This window comes from Lithobates pipiens, unplaced genomic scaffold (assembly GCF_037356315.1).
Source record: "Lithobates pipiens isolate NorthernLeopardFrog02 unplaced genomic scaffold, aLitPip1_a1.2 Scaffold_18, whole genome shotgun sequence".
In the NCBI taxonomy this organism is placed as follows: domain Eukaryota; kingdom Metazoa; phylum Chordata; class Amphibia; order Anura; family Ranidae; genus Lithobates; species Lithobates pipiens.
The window spans coordinates 586,340,529-586,359,793 of record NW_027507758.1 but is presented as its reverse complement, the minus strand read 5'-3'; the positions used below and the strand labels follow the sequence as shown (position 1 = coordinate 586,359,793).

Here is a 19,265-nt window from a genome sequence, read left to right as displayed (position 1 = left end):
CTCAGTCTACAGATAGTCCAATCTTTGTTGTCCATCTCCTGTTGGCTCCATTCATATTGCTGCCATTATCTCAGATTGCGCATTAGAGTAGGTTTTCTGAAACGTAAGATAGTCGCGGTGTAACTACTTATCAGAGCCTGGGCACACCATGAAAGCACATACATATACAAAGAGACCCAGTGTGGACAATGGGAGATGATATCAGCAGGCTGCAGGCAAATCTCTGCTTTTGTTGTCTGCGTTCGGAATTATAGCTGTGCAAATACAGTGTGCACAGATGTGAAAGCCATATTGGTTGAGCTTGTTTGACATTTGAATTCGTTGTCCTTTTTTGTATGTGAAGGCACAGTAGCAAAAACTACTGAAAATACCTGCCAGTGGTGGGACTTGCTGGGTCTTCAGTCTCTGCCTTTCGGTGGGATGATATCAATACAGTGTGGATGCACCACACCATGCTCAGGGCAAGGGCGTATGTCTTTAGCCGTACCTCAGTGCTGCGTAGATCTCGGAACTGGTTGGATGGAAATATAGGTCTTTTGGTATATAAAGCATTTCTCATATGTGCATTAGTGTTTTTGTTGCTCAAGGAAAAAAAATCTATTCTCCAATGGAGTTGGTTCACATCTCCACTCCACACTAAATAAAAAAAGTTTGGGCATATTGGTGCTTTTTTGAAGTGTTAATTTTCTCCATAAAAATGCATTGCAGTGTGTTATTGCAAAAACTGATGAGCGTTCTAATCCCTTTGCACTCTATCCAAAACAACAAAACGTTTTCCCTTTTAGTTATACTTTAGGGAGCTGGCATCCTAACGAGTCATCGGTTGTTAAGGAGCTGGCATCCTAACGAGTCATCGGTTGTTAAGGAGCTGGCATCCTAACGAGTCATCGGTTGTTAAGGAGCTGGCATCCTAACAACAATGAAGGTTTCCCATTGACAGCAGAATGTAAACAAAAGAACCAGCAATCCATATCGGGCCTTTCGGGTCTGGTATGGATTTCAAGGGGTACCCCATGCCAAAATCAAAATTCTGCTGACCGAAGGGATTAGTCACTGGTTAGGAAGCCGGCAGGTGCTGGCTCCTTTTAAAACGCCAAAAACGTGCATAAAAATGTATTACAAAACACTTAGAAATGCTACGCTAAGGTGTGCATGCAGCCCTATGCCGACCTTAGATGGTTCAAAACTCAGCCGATTCAGTGCTGGCTTTTCTTGTTATGAGCTGGTAGCGGGCAATGACTGGGAGTGCAGGCGAGCTATTGAGTATTGCTATAGGCTGCAGCGGGGAAATTGTTACGTTGTTCGTTTTTTTTGTTTTCTCTAATGTCTGCCTTTTATAAAGCACACATCACAGCATACAAAACAGGAAAACTCAATGCTGGAGCTGCAGATTGTTCTTATCAATTAGCTGCATTCCAGTTCTTTATCACCCATACAGCGTGTGATTGTGTACAGCTGCTGCCATGTGCTTTTGATTTGTTTTTGGCAGCCATGTTGAAGGTCACATGATCCCTCTCCAATTAAATGGGATGTGTGTATAATTAATAAAATGTGTGTGTGTGTGTATATGTATGTGTATATATATATGTGTGTGTGTGTGTATGTGTGTGTATATGTATATATATATATATATATATATATATATATATATATATATATATATATATATATATATATATATATATATATATATATATATATATATATATATATATATATATATATATATATAATATAATATAATATAATATAATATATATAAATTTTACAGCTGTGGCCAAAAAGATACATTTTCTCACCTTCCAGGACGGCAACACATGATGGGCTCCTCCCTACAGGAAACGCAATCAAATCAGTTGTTTATAAAGCCCCACCTTACCCCTCAGTATTGATTGTGTTTCTCCCGCAGCAAAACTTTTTTTTTTTTTAGTCTTCTGGTCAGAGAAAAACAAGAGTCTGATGGTAACCCTGTGAGCCAGGTGTAGGAATGCCGGTGAGGGCCGCCCTAACCTGCTGTCTTAGAGCTTCTCACAGGTCCTCCCCAAAACTGCATTTGTGCAGGCAGTCTGGGCGTTTTAATCCCCCGCCGTTGCACACCGCTCAACAGCTCAGGTCTCCGTTTGGTCTTTCCCTGGTGCAACGGACACCATTTTTCTGGAGTCCAAACGATCGCACCAAGGGGAGGACCTGCGTGGCTGCGGAGACGGAAACCTTTCTAGCCTTAGCAAAGGAGATCCTGACCTGGGCCGAGCACAGGGTAGTTTTCTTGTCAGTGGTCCACATAAGGGGCACAGACAACTAGAAATCAGATTTCCTCAGTTGCCAACCTGTCAGACAGGGAAAATGGGAACTGAACCCGAAAGTATTTCCAAGTACAAGTCCAAAAGTTTTGACTGTCCAGAGATAGACCTCTTAGCTCTTGTACACACGGTCGGACATTCTGACGGAAAATGTCCGATCGGAACGTATTGTCGGATATTCCGACTGTGTGTGGTCTCCATCAGACTGTTTCCGACAACATGATCCGATCGGACTTTGTCCAATCATGTGTAGAGAATTTCTGATCCGACAAAGTGCCACGCATGCTCAGATCAAATTCCTACACCAAAGCTATTTGCTACTAGTGTGAACGTAGTCCCGTCGAATTTAGTTGTCTGACCATGTGTACAAGGGCTAAGATGGACCTGATTAACTCGGCCAGGAAGGCCATTTGGGTTAAGCCTGGTAAGGTGATCTTGCCTCTAAGGCCAAACTGTGTGGTTTGCCCTTCGAAGGATCTTTGTTTGGCTCAGGCCTTGATGATGCTTTGGCCTTTTCGAGGCCCCTCGAGACAAAAGCAACAAAGGTCCAAGAAGGAACCCAACAGAAGGTGGGATTATGGTAGAGGCAGGCAAAAAGGTAATTTTTGCTCTTTTTCTCTCCAGGCCAAAACACAAAAGATCCCAAGTGACGCCAGAATCGGGACAGGGGGCAGACTGTCTCATTTCATTACTAAGTGGGAGGAGATTTCAGACAGTCATTGCATCATCAGTCTGATCAGGGAAGGCTACTGTATAGCATTATCATTAGAGCCCCCACCTATGATCATGTTAATGCATTTTCCCAGGGATGCATCAAAAAAGAAAGCCCTATTAGACATTCATGAACTAGTAGAACAACAAGTGGTAGTTCCGGTCCCAAAAAAGCCAGCTTTACCAAGGCTTTTACTCCCACATTTTTGTGGTACCCAAGCCTTCAGGGAAGTATCGCCTTATTATAAATCTCAGGAACTTAAACAAATTCCTAGAATACAAAAGGTTTTTCATGGAGAGTATTTACTCAGTGTAGAAAAAACCTACTGAATGATGTCTTTATGATCACCCTGGATCTCGGGAATGCCTATCTACATGTTCCAATTTTTCCCAGAACACCAGGCTTTCCTGAGATTTGCGGTAGTAACCCAGGAAGGAGTTTTCCACTGGCAGTTCAAGGCACTTCCTTTTGGGCTAGCAGCAAGTCTAAGAATCTTCATGAAGATTCTAGAAGAGGTGTTGGCCCATCTCAATCTCCCAAGGGATTGCAGTGATACCCCTACCTGGACAACTTGCCCATTTCCGGTCCATCAGCCGCTCAGGTGGAAACAGATACCCAGAAGCTGATCTCTGGGCTGGTTGGTAAACTTGGAAAAATCCTCCTGGAACCAGCGCAGGTCCACACCTACCTGGGTTTTCGGGCTCAAAAACTGCCAAGGGAAGAGGTGGAAAAAGTCATCACAGCCATCAAAAGACTGATGGGAGCCCCTGTGTGCTCCAGAAGGGAAAACTCGGAGCGGTGGGTGAAGCCCTAAAAGCCTTCGAAAAGAAAATCACAAGAAAAAAAAGTCCTAGTCTGTTCAGACAATGCTACGACCATAGCTTATCTGAACCATCAGGGGGAAACCAGGTCCCAAACCTTTCTAGCTTTAGCAAAGGAGATCCTGACCTGGGCCGAGCAAAGGGTAGTTTCCTTGTCAGTGGCCCACATAAGGGGCACAGACAACCAGGAAGCAGATTTCCTCAGTTGCCAACCTGTCAGACAGGGAAAATGGGAACTGAACTTGAAAGTGTTTCCAAGTAAAAGTCCAAAAGTTTGACTGTCCAGAGATAGACCTCTTTGCCAGTCAAAAGAACAGGAGGTAAATAAGTTTTTATCTCTCTCAGGAAAGAGTCAGATGGCTTGGATGCAGCATAGAACTGGACCTTCCAGTTGGCTTATGAGAAACTCAGCCGTGTTTCAGGCCGTGTCTTTCTAGTGGCCCCATGGTGGCAAAGAAGGGCTTGGTTTGCGACCTTGAAGGCACTTTCAGTAGCGCCTCCCTGGAAGCTCCTGGACCTTCTCTCGCAGGGTCCAGTGCTGCTCCCCAGACTAGGATTCTTTCATCTGATGGTCTGGTTAGTGAACGCCAGATCCTTAGGAGCAAAGGTTGCTTAGAGTGATGAACACTCTCCTCTTGAGCAGGAAGTCGGTGACAAGAAAGATTTTCTTTAAGGTTTGGAAAGGTGTGTGTGTGTGTGTGTGTGTGTGTGTGTGTGTTTTTTTTCTTGGTGTAAAAGAAAACCTAGTTTCCACTTTTATTCCAGTAATCCTGGAATTCCGCCAGGATGGGGCAGAGAAGGGTGTGTTTGTCAACACTCTTCGAGTACAAGTGGCAGCTCTTTCGGGTTTTTCTTGATGCTAGAGTAGCGAAAGGAACCTTTTTAATTAAAAGATTTTGGTAGCCAGGGTGTCGGAAACCATGAATCGGACCAAGACAGAAGTACAGTTAATTACACTAGTTTAATAATAATAAAAAGGTAAACAGAGTAAGTGTAGTCAATACATAGCCAGTGTTCAGTAACCAGATCGGGTAGTCGGCCAATTCCAATGTCGGAGAGCCAGAGATCAACGTAGTAGTACAGCAAGCAGGATCAGGAGCCAGAAGGGACGTCAGCTGAGCAAGTCTTCAACAGGAATGCAGGAGAGAGTCTTTGAGATGTGACCAAGGACAAAGGCAGAGATGAAGTGAGCTAGATGGCTTTAAGTAGGCAGGAACGACAAGCAGATGATCAACAGCTGAGTCGCTGTGGAGAGAGAGGATCTGGCAATTGGCCGACAGCTGAGCGGCCAACTCAGAGAAGGATAGTTTTCCACCTTGCGACCTAACGAGGGTTCTAAAGGCATTATCTAGTCACCTTTTAGAAGAAGTTTCATTTTAGGTTTTTAACCATAAAACTAGCAATTACTACTGCTGGGAGGGTAGGGGGACTTGCAGGGTCTTTCCATTAAAGAACCCTTTTTGCTGATCCTACCAGATATAATGGATCTGGCCTGAGGATAATTCTATCTGCCTAAGGTGTCTTCAGCCTTCAATAGGACACTTTTTTGCGAGAACCCTAAGAATGAGGGGAAAAATAAATTTCATTGTTTAGATGTCAGGAGGTGCCTCCTTATCTACAGAGGGTAAAAGAATTTAGGAGATCTAATCATCTTTAAGGCTGGGTTCACACTGCTGCGATGCGGGAACGCTGTGAATCTACTGCGGGTTCCCGCATCGCATGCCTCCCGGCGGCAGTTCACACTGCCCTATGCATACTGCTGGGAGTGTCAGTGAAAAGTTAATGACACCCCCAGATCAGTTCGCATATCGCAGTGCGATCTGCAAACTCGGACAGGAATCGGATCGCATGGTGTGAACCGATTCTGCTGCGGACCAAAAAAGGGTCCTGTGTGAGTTTGGGCCGGATGCGATGCGAATTCAGCCATACTATCTGTATGGCTGAACTCGCATCGCACAGAGATCGGATGTGATTTGCACTGCGAATCAGATCTGATCTCGTACACCGCAGCAGTGTAAACCCAGCCTTAATCCTCTTCTCTGGACCTAGAAAGGGACTTCAAGCCTCAAAATCTTCAATCTCTAGGTGAATAACGCAAGCCATTACTATAGCTTACGAAAGCTCAGGCATACCTGCACCAGAAAAGTTGAAAGCGCACTCAACTAGAGCCCTAGCAACCTCCTGGACCGAAAAAGCAGGAGCCTCCTGGGAGCAAATTCGTAAAGAGCAGCCACCTAGTCCCGTCAAGACTCCTTTCTGAAGCACTACTGAGTGGAGGTCCTATCAAAGCAAGACCTAGCCTTCGGTCGAAAAGTTAAGGCAGTGGTCCCACCCTAAGGTAGGCATGTGGATTTCTTTATTATCCTCTCATGCGTTGCCATCCTGGAAGGTGAGGTGAGAAAACCAATGGTTATTTACAGATAAGTGTTTCTACAAAACTTTCCAGGATAGCTGCCCTACTTCCCGCCCTGTTATGGGGGGAGGCGTATGTACAAACTAGGTGGTAAGTACCTAAATGTTGGAATAACCCTTGTGAATTGGTTGGGAGTATTACTTTACAACTACTGAGGGACTATATCTATCTATCTATCTATATCTTATTTTATGATAGTCTGATCGTGTGCATGGGCCTTTTAACCAGTTACCGACCAGCTGCTGTCATTGTACTTCTAGCTCTTTTATATTATATTATATTATATTATAATAAATATATATATATATAATATACTTTTTTAGCTATATAACTAAATCAATCTTGATACCACCCTCCTGTTATGCCCAGCATCAGAGGGAGGACCACGTTCACTTTTGATTATAATGGTAAGCAAGACAAATAGAGGGGGAATCCCCCTAATGGGACTCAGACAGCAATAAAAACTGGCAGGGGTTCTAATCCTTTATTCAAAACTAAAACACGTTTTGCTTTTAGTTATAATTTGATAAAGTAGTGTGGTTAATTGTGGTCATTCTAGAATGGGAGTCTTCAAACATGGTGCTTGTGGTTAGGACGAGGAATGGTGCCCCATCATTGGTATTCGTGGAAGGAATAGTGTCCAATTTACTGGTTTCTGTGGGAGCAATAAAACCCCATTGTTGGTGCCAGTGGGAGGAGTAGTGACCCATCATTGGTGCCAGTGGGAGGAGTAGTGACCCATCATTGGTGCCAGTGGGAGCAACCGGTGTGTCCACTAGCCTGATGAAGGTCTTTCATGGCTCCAAATGTTTCTTTTACTGTAACAATGTGATCGCTGAGAACAACAGAGCCCCAAGGGTTTGATGTAGACAAGCAAATTGCTGGCCACGGTTTGAAGGCCACTGATGTGGAGCATGACGTGTGTTACTGGCAGGATTTACAAGTGAAAATAAGACAATCTGGAATTCACCACATGTAAGGGCTAATAATCTGCTATAAAATACAGTTTTGGGTTTCAGTACGCTTTTATTGTGCCTCATGTTTCATTGATTAGGGAATATAGCGGAAACCAGCAATGCTGCTTTGGAGTCTGAAGGCGTTCCTCTGCCGTGCGTCACAGCAATTAGGCTGTCATTGTAAAGGCCAGCCAGTAATTATAGCCTTTTGTAGCTTCAAGCTGATAAAGGGAAAGATCATTTTCTCCCCGTTGTGTCTATTTCCATCAGAATTTGCTCCTATAGCAGCCGGCGATGATGCAGCTCATTGGCTGAATAGCTGTGTCGCTCGGTATCTAGGACGGTACTGTTTGGTGTCTACATGAAACCGCAGTCCTAGGTCTCTGGACTAATCATTCATTCTTCCTTCATATGCTTTAATGGTAAAGTTGATGGGCAGCTTTATAGCCCCCCCCCAATAACCAGAAAACCGAGCCAGCTGAGAAAAGGGTTAATTTAAAGTTATTTAACCACTTGTTTACGGGCACACGCACATACACACCAGTCCACACTGATGTGACAATTGCTCTGACTTTGGAGCATTTGTCACATCTGGGGTCTGACTGTGGTCCGACTTCGGTCTGTGCAATGGAGCCATTCTGATCAGTGCGACTTGGGTCGCCCTGACTTAGAAAAAGGTTCCTGCGCTAATTTTGGTCTGACTTTGGTACAACATGCATTGACTTCTATTAACCACTTCCCGACCAGCGCACGCCAATGTACGTCGGCAGAATGGCACGGGCAGGCATATTGGTGTACAGGTACGTCCAATCTTTAATGCTGCCCTGCCATCGCGAGCTCGCGTCAGGACCCCCGTGAGTCCGGTCGCGGGTCCCGTGGACTCGATCGCCGCGGGCATACCCGCGATCGTCTCACGGGGCGGCTAAACTGGGAGATGCCGTTTGTAAACAGCATCTCCCCGTTCTGCCTAGCAACAAGTGACGCTGATCTCTGCTCCATGTGATTGGAGCAGAGAACAGTGTTCACTAAAAAGCCCAGCCCCCAACAGTTAGTAACACACCCCTAGGAACACTTAACCCCTACACTGCCACCCACTTGTTAACCCCTTCACTGCCAGTGTCATTTTACACAGGAATCACTGCATTTGTATAGCAGTGATTGCTGTATAAATGATAATGGTCCCAAAAATGTCCGATGTGTCCGCCATAATGTTGCAGTCACAATGATCGCCGCCATTACTAGTAAAAAAAAAAATGATTAATAAAAATGCCATAAAACTATCCCCTATTTTGTAAACACTATAACTTTTGCGCAAACCAATCAACATTTGCTTATTGTGATTTATTTTTGGGAAAAAAATAAAATAAAATGTAGAAGAATACGTATCGGCCTAAACTGAGGGAAAAAATGTTTTTTTATATATTTTTGGGGGGTATTTATTATAACAAAAAGTAAAAAATAATGCGTTTTTTTTTTCAAAATTGACGCTCTATTTTTGTTTTATAGCGCAAAAAATAAAAACCGCAGGGGTGATCAAATACCACCAAAAGAAAACTATTTGTGGGAAAAAAAGGACGTCAATTTTTTGTTTTGGAGCCACGTCGCACGACCGCACAATTGTCAGTTAAAGCGTCGCAGTGCCGAATCGCAAAAAGTGGTCTGGTCTTTGGCCAGCAAAATGGTCCGGGGCTGAAGTGGTTAAAGAAGTCTCATTCAAGTGTGATTTTTGGAGAGATCCTTTCAATAGGAGCACGTCTAAAGGGATGCAGGCCCAGCAGATTTCCTCATTAGAGCCCTGCAGCTGCACACCTGACAGTTAATTATGAAACCTCTCCCATTAGACCCACTCAGTACAGAGGCACAGACAAACACACAGGGATTTCTTCAGAATAACAAATGGTAGGAATCTGCAACAAAGGTTGTTTTAATCCTTGCAATGTACATGGATCACTCAGAGGGGAATTTTTTGATTATTTAATTTTTTTTTTCTCTCAACAAGAGAATTATGCTTTAACCACTTCAGCCCTGGAAGAATTTACCCCCTTCCTGACCAGAACACTTTTTGCGATTCGCCACTGCATCACTTTAACTGACAATTGTGCGGTCATGCGACATGGCTCCCAAACAAAATTGACATCCGTTTTTTCCCACAAATAGAGCTTTCTTTTGGTGGTATTTGATCACCCCTGTTTTTTTTTTTTTTTTTTTTTTGCGCTATAAACCAAAAAAGAGCAACGATTTTAAAAAACGCATTATTTTTTACATTTTGCTATAATATCCCCCAAAAATATATATAAAAAAATATAATTTTTTTCCTCAGTTTAGGACGATACGTATTCTTCTACATATTTTTGGTAAAAATGAAATCACATTAAGTGTTTGGTTTGCGCAAAAGTTATAGCGTTTACAAAATGGGGGATAGTTTTATGGCATTTTTATTAATAATTTTTTTTTTATATACTAGTAATGGTGGCGATCAGTGATTTTTATTGTTACTGCGACATTATGGCGGATACCTCGGACATTTTTGACACATTTTTGACACATTTTTGGGACCATTGTCATTTATACAGCAATCAGTGCTATACAAATGCACTGATTCCTGTGGAAATTACACTGGCAGTGAAGGGGTTAAGTGTGTCCTGGGGCGTGTTTCTAATTGTGGGTGGGGAGGGGCTGTGTGTGACATGTCACTGATTTCTGCTCCCGATCACAGGGAGCTATGATCAGTGACACTGCCACTAGGCAGAACGGGGAAATGCTTGTTTTATATTCGCATCGCTCCGTTCTTCCTCTCCGTGAGACGATCACGGGTATCCCCGCAGCGACCCGACTCACGGAGCTTTCCGTGGGCTGCCTCTTAAAGGGCAATGTTCTGGAGTGGCCATCTCAGTCTCATGACCTCAATATCATTGAGCCCCTCTGGGGAGATCTCAAACATGGAGTTCATGCAAGACAGCCCAAGAATTTCCAGGAACTGGAGACTTTTTCCCAAGAGGAATGGGCAGCTTTACCATCTGAGAAGATAAAGAGCCTCATCCACAAATACCACAAAAGACTTCAAACTGTCTTTGATGTTAAAGGGGGCAATACACGGTATTAAAACTTTTCATGAGGGTCATTTGGTAGTTAGTTTCTTTTGCCATTATGATTAAACACAGTTGATTGATAATAAATCAATAAAGGGTATGGCACAAGTGTGTGTGTATATGTGTGTGTGTGTGTGTGTGTGTGTGTGTGTGTGTGTGTGTGTGTGTGTGTGTATATATTTATTATTATTAGTGACTTCACTGGGGCTGGCGAGCAGTGACAGAGGAAGAAGAGGAAATAATTAATCAACAACTTCCTCTTCACATCATAGCTAGTTCTCTCTTCTGTCCCTGCTATAGTCTATTATCGCGTCCTATTCTCATGTAAAAAAAACATGGTAGTGCATAATTGGCTTGAAGGAAGCTTTTAGCTGGCCATGCATGTGACCATTTTTAAGTTCAACCATTTTCAACCCACATGAAATCGTAAATTGGAAGTAATTGCCAGAATCTGAACAATCCAGCAGTTATTGTCATGTGTCTGACAACTGACCATATGGCTATTTTTCTTCTCTTATTTTAGACTTCTCGTCCACATCAGTGTCTGACCTCACAAATGCACTTCTGGAAGAACGGTCAAACCTTCCCATAGACACATTACTAAACCTTGTGGACAGCCTTCCCAGAAGAGTTGAAGGTGTTATAGTTGCAAAGGGTGGGCCAACTCAATATTGAACCCTATGGACTAAAGCTGGATACGCATTATAACATTTTCTTTAGGTTTTTTTTTAGAGTTAGATTTACCAAAACCATATAATGTGAGGTCAAACCTAAACACTTTCAATTTGTATGCAATCAGGAAAGCCCTTGCACTACATAGTTGAAGGTAAATCTAAAGGAAATCGAACAACAAAAGTTGTATAGTGTGTATCTTGCTTTAGACTGGGATGCCATTAAAGTTCATGTGTGTGTAAAGGCAGGTGTCCCAATACTCTTGGTAATATAGCATATATATGTACATGGTAGGGATGAGCTCAGGCATGTTCGCAAGCTCCACGTGCAGAGCCCGCCAGGAAGTCGTCGCAGCACTGCGCTAATCACAGGCAGTGAGATCTCTGCAGCCGCACATCGGGGAATGTCTCACTGATTGTGATTAGTGCAGCGCTGCGCCGACTTCCTGGCGGGCTCTGCACGTGATGCATGCGAACACGCCTGAGCTCATCCTTAGTATACGGTATAGTCATGTGATAAAGCAGGTGCACCCAATGCAAACGTTTGACTTTTTCAATCTATTTGAAACGGCAAAGAGTGGATCTGAAATTAAACAGTGCCTATAGATGAAAGTAATAGTCTTGAATAAATGACACATAAAATGGTAATGGTATATTCATTCTCATCTAAATTGGCGAAAAAATGCAGATTTGCCACATGGGGAAAAAAAGTACAGACCACCAATTCAAATCCATGAAAATTTAGAACCAGGTGTTTTCAGTAATTACTACCTCCTTAGGGCTCATTCGGATGGGTGAACCGGGGTGGCCGTCGTGCAGATATCGGCAATTCTCACCGGCAGGCATTTACTCAGTGGAGTTGTTTTTACCCCATGCCATTAAAGTTCATGTGCGTGTAAAGGCAGGTGTCCCAATACTTTTCGTAATAGTGTATTTGGGTAATAATTTCTTATTTTGTAGTTCATCTTCGAGTTCTTGTATCCCAGTGCTTCCAAGCAAATGCCCAGGACCTTTTGATATGGGGTTGTTGGGTAGAGTACGATGGAAGGAGGCCTTACATCATTCCAGTACAGCACAATGGGGATGGTTGCAGTAATATTGAACTAGCAAGGATGGCAGATCCAGTAAAACTTGGCGAGGCACTCTTGTGGTAGGTTAGAATAAGAGGTCTTTTACGTTCTCTCTCTCTGCACAGATCTTGTTAATAAGTATCCGAGTGGTCACTGGGTTGCTTTTATACACTTCTTTTAGCTATATATTGACTCCCATATGACAATCATCCACAAGTAACTATATATTTAATAACTTATTTAAGTCTAGTGAATCTGTAGCCTTTCAATACTTTTATGACTGAACGGATAGGTGATGAGGTTCATCATCTGTTAGCAGCAGTCGGTGCAGATAAGTCACTGGTGGACTTAATGTGTTACTAAACCCAGGACCCTACATTCACTATATCTGGTCTCCCACAGAACATGGAAATTATTTTAGTAAATATAAACTGCTAACTATCCTTTCTGGGTAGCAGTATATAGCAGTCTTGTACTTCTATCAGTGTCTGGTTAAAGCTTGTAGGAGGCATTTTTATTCTACTCCAAATGTCCTATGAGGCTGCAGGACCCCTTACCCTCTGGACCAGAGTTTCTCAACCAGGGTTCTGTGAAACCGTAGGGTTCCTTCAGAAGTTGCTAGAGGTTCCTTCAGCAATGGTTAATTTCTGCCTCTCAGATAAGTTCCCACTGACACCATTGATTTTTTTTTATTTTAAGCTATCTGTAAGGGGGTCATTCTTTCCAATGACTACAAGTATAAGGAGCATTATTCCCACTGACCATCACACTAATGTATCATGAGTTATAGATTTTTGAATTTTAGCAGGGGTTCCCTGGGCCTGAAGAATTAGTTGAAGGGTTCCTCAGTGTTGAAAAGGTTGAGAAAGGCTGCTCTGGACAGTGCTGATTGGCCCTCTGCTGATCGCAGGCACCCTCCCAAGAACAAAAAAAACCCTCTCTAGCAATACACACCAAACTGAGCATGTGCAGAGTGACTCCAAAGGCTCTGTCTGTCTTATTAGAAGATGGATTGGGAACAGTGGAAGAGAGGGAGGATCGGATGGGACAGGATCAAACCGCCTGTTTTACATAATGCAGAGGGTTAACCCCTTAGGTTCCACAGTGAGCATGCTTTACTGCATATACAGACTGATTTTACTGTTTTGGGTTTAGTAACACTTTAGAAGGTTGGTCAGGCAGGTAGGTACTTGATGAGTTTACAGACAAAGGAGGTGAAAGAGACTTGCACAGACTTGAAAACCAGGCTTCCAGTTTTGTACCTCATTTTTAAACCTTGTAAAATGCATAGTCTAGAGAGAAGACCGGGATCACAAATGTGCGTTGGAGGCTGAAAAGTCCTACATGTGCTCTTTACCTGCAAAGTCAGTGGACTTGGTCAGCATGAGCATTGGCTTAAGTTGGCCCTACACCTGTAGAATTTTTGGTCTGGGGGAGATGGTGGAGCTTTTTGCTGCATACACACGACTGAACTTTCTTGGCAGAAAAGGTTTAACAGTCTTCCCGACGGACTTTCAACGGAGTCACGACGGACTTCCGAACGAACGGACTTGCCCACACATGAACGGACCAAAGTCTGGTCGTTTTGAATGTGTTGATGTACGACGGGACTAGAAAAGGAAGTTCAGTAGCCAATAGCTGCCCTTGCGTCGTATTTGGTCCGTCGGACCAGCATACAGACAAACTGTTTTCCCGATAGGAATTGAGTCTGCCGGACAGATTTGAAGCCTGTTCTATTTCTAGGTCCATCAGAATTTTTGAAGAAAAAAGTCTGATAAAGCGTACACGAGCGTAATATCAGACGGAATGATTCCGTTGCACCTTTTTTGCCGGAAAGTTTGGTTGTGTGTATGTGGTATTAGACTTCTAAGTCCTAAGGAGAAATTTTAAAGATGACTCCTCCGGTCATTTGATGGTGCCTTCATGGACTCCTTTTAAATTACTTTTCATTTTTTTTTTTTTTTTTCTTCCCTGCAAAGTAAAAGCATAATGTACCAATATGCATCGCATACTAACACATTATGTGACACTTACTTGCAAACCAACCCTATGTCGTCACCGCTGGAGGCCGCATCCATCTTCGCTCATCTTTCTTCCATGGCCGCAGACTTAAGCTGTGTGACTGGCCAGAGCACATGCACCGATGACCTCATCAGCACAGTAAATATCTCCTAAATGGCGCACATTTAGGAGATATTTATAGTACCTATTTTAGGAACACACCAGACGGGTCAGGGATAAAAGTTGGGGAATTTTAAAGCAGGGTTAGGTTATAAAAAAAACATCCCAAGCTTTGAACATCTCACGGAGCACTGTTCAATACATCGTCCAAACAATGCAATCGTTGCAAACGGGCAAAAATGTCCCTCTCTAGATGTGCAAAGCTGGTAGAGACATCCCCAAAAAAGACTTGCAGCTGTAATTGCAGCGAAAGGAGGTTCTACAAAGTATTGACTCAGGGGGGCGCTATACAAAGTAAATTTGAAAACCATTTATAATTTTCCTTCCACTTCACAATTATGTGCCACTCTGTGTTGGTCTATCACATAAAATACATTTACATTTTCGGTTGTAACATGACGAAGTGTGTAAAATTTCAAGGGGTATGTATACATTTTCAAACTACTATATCTTTCAAATTGTAGTACCGTATATACTCGAGTATAAGCCGAGATTTTCAGCCTCTTTTTTGAGGCTGAAAGTGCCCCCCTCGGCTTATACTCGAGTCACCGCTGTCTGACTGCTCGATCAGCGTATCGAGCAGACAGACAGCGGACATTCTAAAATTCAAAAGCCGCGCCTCCGCCTCCGCCTGTGATAGGCGGAACACTGAATTTCCCAGCAGTCAGTGTTCCGCCTATCACGGACATCCGCTCATCCTCGTACTACGGACGAGGATGAGACGATGTCCGTGATAGGCGGAACACAGGCTGCTGGGAAATTCAGTGTTCCGCCTATCACAGGCGAAGGCGGAGGCGCGGCTTTTGAATTTTAGAATGGCCGCCGAGAAGAGCGGCGATCCTGGAAGGACGGAGGAGGCTCGGGACGGCGGCTCGGGACACAGGCTCGGGACACAGGCTCGGGACACAGGCTCGGGACACAGGCTCGGGACACAGGCTCGGGACACAGGTAGGCTGGACACACACACACAAGGCTGCACGGACACACACACACAGGGATGGATGGATGGACACACACACACAGGGATGGATGGATGGATGGACACACACACAGGGATGGATGGATGGATGGATGGACACACACACAGGGATGGATGGATGGATGGATGGACGGACACACACACAGGGATGGATGGACGGACACACACACAGGGATGGACGGACACACACACAGGGATGGACGGACACACAGGGATGGACAGCCATGTCTCACCCTCGGCTTATACACGAGTCAATAAGTTTTCCAGTTTTTTGGGGGTAAATTGGGGGCCTCGGCTTATATTCTGGTCGGCCTATACTCGAGTATATACGGTATATGGCTTTATATAGGCTCCTTATCCGTAAGTAATTACAATAAACTTGAAAGGAAGGATGATCAATCGTAAATCAGAGATATAGACTGTTCAATCTTGTTGCTTGGTCTGCTGCAGTACACTGGGAAATCAAAATATAATATAATTTATATTATAGAGAATATACACACACACACACACACACACACACACACACACACACACACACACACACACACACACACACACACACACACACACACACACACACGAACCTTCTACTAGTGTACATTTTTTAAATGCACAGGTCGGGGTTGAGCATCATTCTTTTTGATTTTGAGTAGTTTTGGTGTTTTTAGATGGTGGAATAGCTCCCCCACCAGGCTATGGGGACTAGTGGTTTGAACCTTGTAGGACTCTGTGACTTTTTTGGTGTATCTATGTTGGGAGGTGTTTTTTCTTTTTTAGTTTGACTTAAACCGCTTCATGTAGACCTGGAATCCAACTTGTATGTAGTCCACATGAAAAACAAAAAGAACAGTTTACGTGTTGGAGAGATTTCATCTAGCTTATCAGACAGGGTGTTTTGTGCCAAGTGTTGAAGGCCATTTGTCTTCTTGGCATGTGTCCTGACCTTTTCTCCTCCTTGGCATAAAAACTGCTTCTGAAAGTTTTCTGGCATGTTTGCAGACATGGCAGCTTGTGCTGCTAGAATCGTGAGGAGTGGTTTAAGATTGAGATATAGTCTGGCCGTAGACAGATACTTAAGTTGACTATGCATGGATCGAAATTTGTCTGGTTCCTCAGGGATTGGCCAAATTTCTATCCATGGATGGGCCGGGTGGTAGTGTAGAAGTCAATCTGTTGATCGACCTCAATACAACCGCCCTGTCGGATTTCTGAAGCTCAATCAGCACTGCAGACTTTAACACTGATCAGAGTATTTTAATGGTGGGGGAAGTCTCCCTGCTCTCAGAATACAATAGCTCAATCGGGGGGGGGGGGGGGATTCCTCATCCACCTCATCCACCTCATCCTGATGGTATACAGACCTCCAGGACAGACTGAAGATTATGATAACTTGTTGATTGATGGGATAACTTAAAATGCAATGAAAGGAGGTTTTAATTATGGGCGACTTCAACAAGCCTGACATTACCTGGAATTCTCAAACTGCTATTACAAGCAGTGACCCAAAGACAACAAAAATGTAAGTGCCGCCCAGGTAAAGCGGTAAGGTCCAACTAGACCTCTGTGAGTGCAGACAAGGACAGGGAGCTCGTCCTAGCTCCAAGCTGCAGAAATGTCAACAGAAAAGATCCATAAGCCGCACATCATGAAGCAGATCCATGTGCATGAAGTAAAATGAATGGCCGCCCTCAGCCAGGGCTCCATCCAGGCCACGCCCCAATGTTTCGCTCCACCCCTTGGAGCTTAATTATGGGGATGGCATCCATTTATCCATCTCCATGATCCTGCTCCAAGGGGCAGAGCGAAATGTGTTGGTGTGGTTTGGAGGGAATCCGGGCTGAGGCGGCCATTCTGCCATTCATCTCACTTCATGTGCACGGTTCTGCTTCATGATGTGCGGCTTGTGGATCTTTTCCTTTGACATTACTATTACAAGCAGGAGCAGGGATGTAATGAAGGCAATTACAAAGGTTCTCTACTTTGTGTAATCCCCTGAAATAGATTGGTCTCTTTTCACCATGTTGGCAATTTTTTTTCGCCCAATGTAAACACCATGCTATACTCTTGGACTTCACCCTCCTATGGGATCATGTAACCTTTCTCCTAATTGTGGGGGTTGAAGCATTAACCACTTTATTATCCTGTAACTGGTTAAAAATCTCACTTCTCTCTGTTTTTCTTACAGGTTTACTAGGGATTAAAAGATTAAGCCGGGATTAGACATCTATGCTGCAGTGGTTCCTTCACACGGCAGAAATTTTTTGAAGATGACTGTTGGAAACCAAAGCAGAGGACCCTGTAACTGCATCTTTACAAGTCGCGAGGGCGCTCCAATTCAGCTTCAGTAGAAACCTAAAGGCAAAATTAATGAGCAAACGTAGGACTTCTATCAGAACGTTGGAAAAAGACGCAACAGACAGTGACTGTGTAGCTGGTATCGCAGTCTAACATCCACCATGAAGTTTAGTACGGTGGATTACGTTATCTTTGCGCTGCTCTTAATCATGTCCTCTGCCATCGGACTGTACTATGCCTTGAGTGGAGGAAAACAGCGCACCACACAAGAGTTCCTGCTGGCTAACCGGAATATGGGCTTCTTCCCAGTAGCCTTGTCACTTCTGGCTACATTCCAGTCTGCCGTCGCCATTCTTGGCGTACCATCGGAGATGTACCGCTTTGGGACAGAGTACTGGTTCCTTGGCTGCTCCTACATCCTCGGGCTGCTAATTCCTGCATACATCTTCATTCCGATTTTCTATCGGTTGCGGCTTACCAGCACCTATGAGGTAAGAAGACCAAAAGTACATACTTTTACAAGGGCTACTTCATGCCTATGTGTGCTTAACTCATTGGTTCACATCAGTTTAATGCCTTGGCATATGTTGCTCTTCTTCTTCTTCTTCTTCTTTTTATTTTTTATTTTTAATGCTTTATTGCATGTTTAAATGATAAATTTGTGCCGGCAACTCCAAAGTCCATGCAAATGACTTTATTAATACATGAGTATAAAATGGGCGTATGCGTTTCGTCAGCCTTGGTCACAGCCTGACTGCATTAATGTATGGTGTGTTGATGGCAATAGAAGTGCATATTAATGCATGTAAAAGTGCATGAAATTTCCCATTGAAAGGACCCTTTGACTCATCTCTCACTTACTCCCCTGTCACTGGGGAAGTGAAACGCTCACCTGTGGTGAGAGAGCGACACATCCACGTCGGTGGTCCTATTCTGCTAGCTATAAAAGTGCAGGTGTGACCGGGTCATAAATTTTGCTTATACAGGGTGATTGGAAATAGAAGTTGGAGCCATATTAAAGAAAACACTTGTATTGCAGCTTACCAATACTTAGATGTGGTGGCTGCACAAGGCTGGCCATAGATTATGCAATTTTCTTCAGTATAATCAGCCTGCCTATCGGTGGATCGAAATCCAGCCAGTTCCTGCTGAACTGGATAAATTGCAAGCCTTTTTTTTTTTTTTTTTTTTTTAGGCTTTCTTTCATTTTTACGTGGTGATCTGGCCAGTAAGTCTGTTGCTTTGCAACAGAGCAAGCTGCTGTATCATAGGAGGTGTGTTGCTGGCTAGCTCACCAGTTGAAAACAAAAAAAATTCTAAATTAAAGAAAACGAATGCAGGCACCACATCTTATGATTGGTAAATTGCAATATATTACATTTTTGGTTTTGGGATTAGCACTGGTTTAAGTGGCAAATGAAAAGTTTTTTTTTTTTTTTTTTTCTTTTGGGTTTTTTGTTTTTATTACACCAAGTGTTGGGCTTTTAAATTGCTTTAGAAAAGTAGAGCATAACCACTGACTCACCTGTGTAAGAGCAATGTATATACTTGCCTATTTTCAGGCCTCTCTGGTCACGTGATCTTCCACTATGGAGGGGCAGAGCAGACAGCGGTGACACAGTCACCAGCTGTCTGCTCTTGGAGCTCTAATGCCGCGTACACAGGATCGGAATTTCCGACAGGAAATGTTCGATGTGAGCTTGTTATTGGAAAGTCCGACCATGTGTATGCTTCATCGAACATTTGCTATCGGAATTTCTGAACACAAACGTTTG

The 19,265-nt window shown here is 43.6% G+C and overlaps 1 protein-coding gene across 3 annotated transcripts in view; it reads left to right on the top strand.

Moving 5' to 3' along the window:
- Positions 1–19,265, top strand: part of SLC5A6 (solute carrier family 5 member 6) — a 122,995-nt gene that overhangs the window by 42,236 nt on the left and 61,494 nt on the right. For all 3 annotated transcript variants that reach the window (XM_077489148.1, XM_077489147.1, XM_077489149.1), the window contains exon 3: positions 17,381–17,981. In XM_077489148.1, coding sequence (XP_077345274.1) covers positions 17,652–17,981 — 330 coding nt within the window. In that variant the 5' untranslated portion in view covers positions 17,381–17,651. The remainder of the gene's footprint in view (positions 1–17,380; positions 17,982–19,265) is intronic.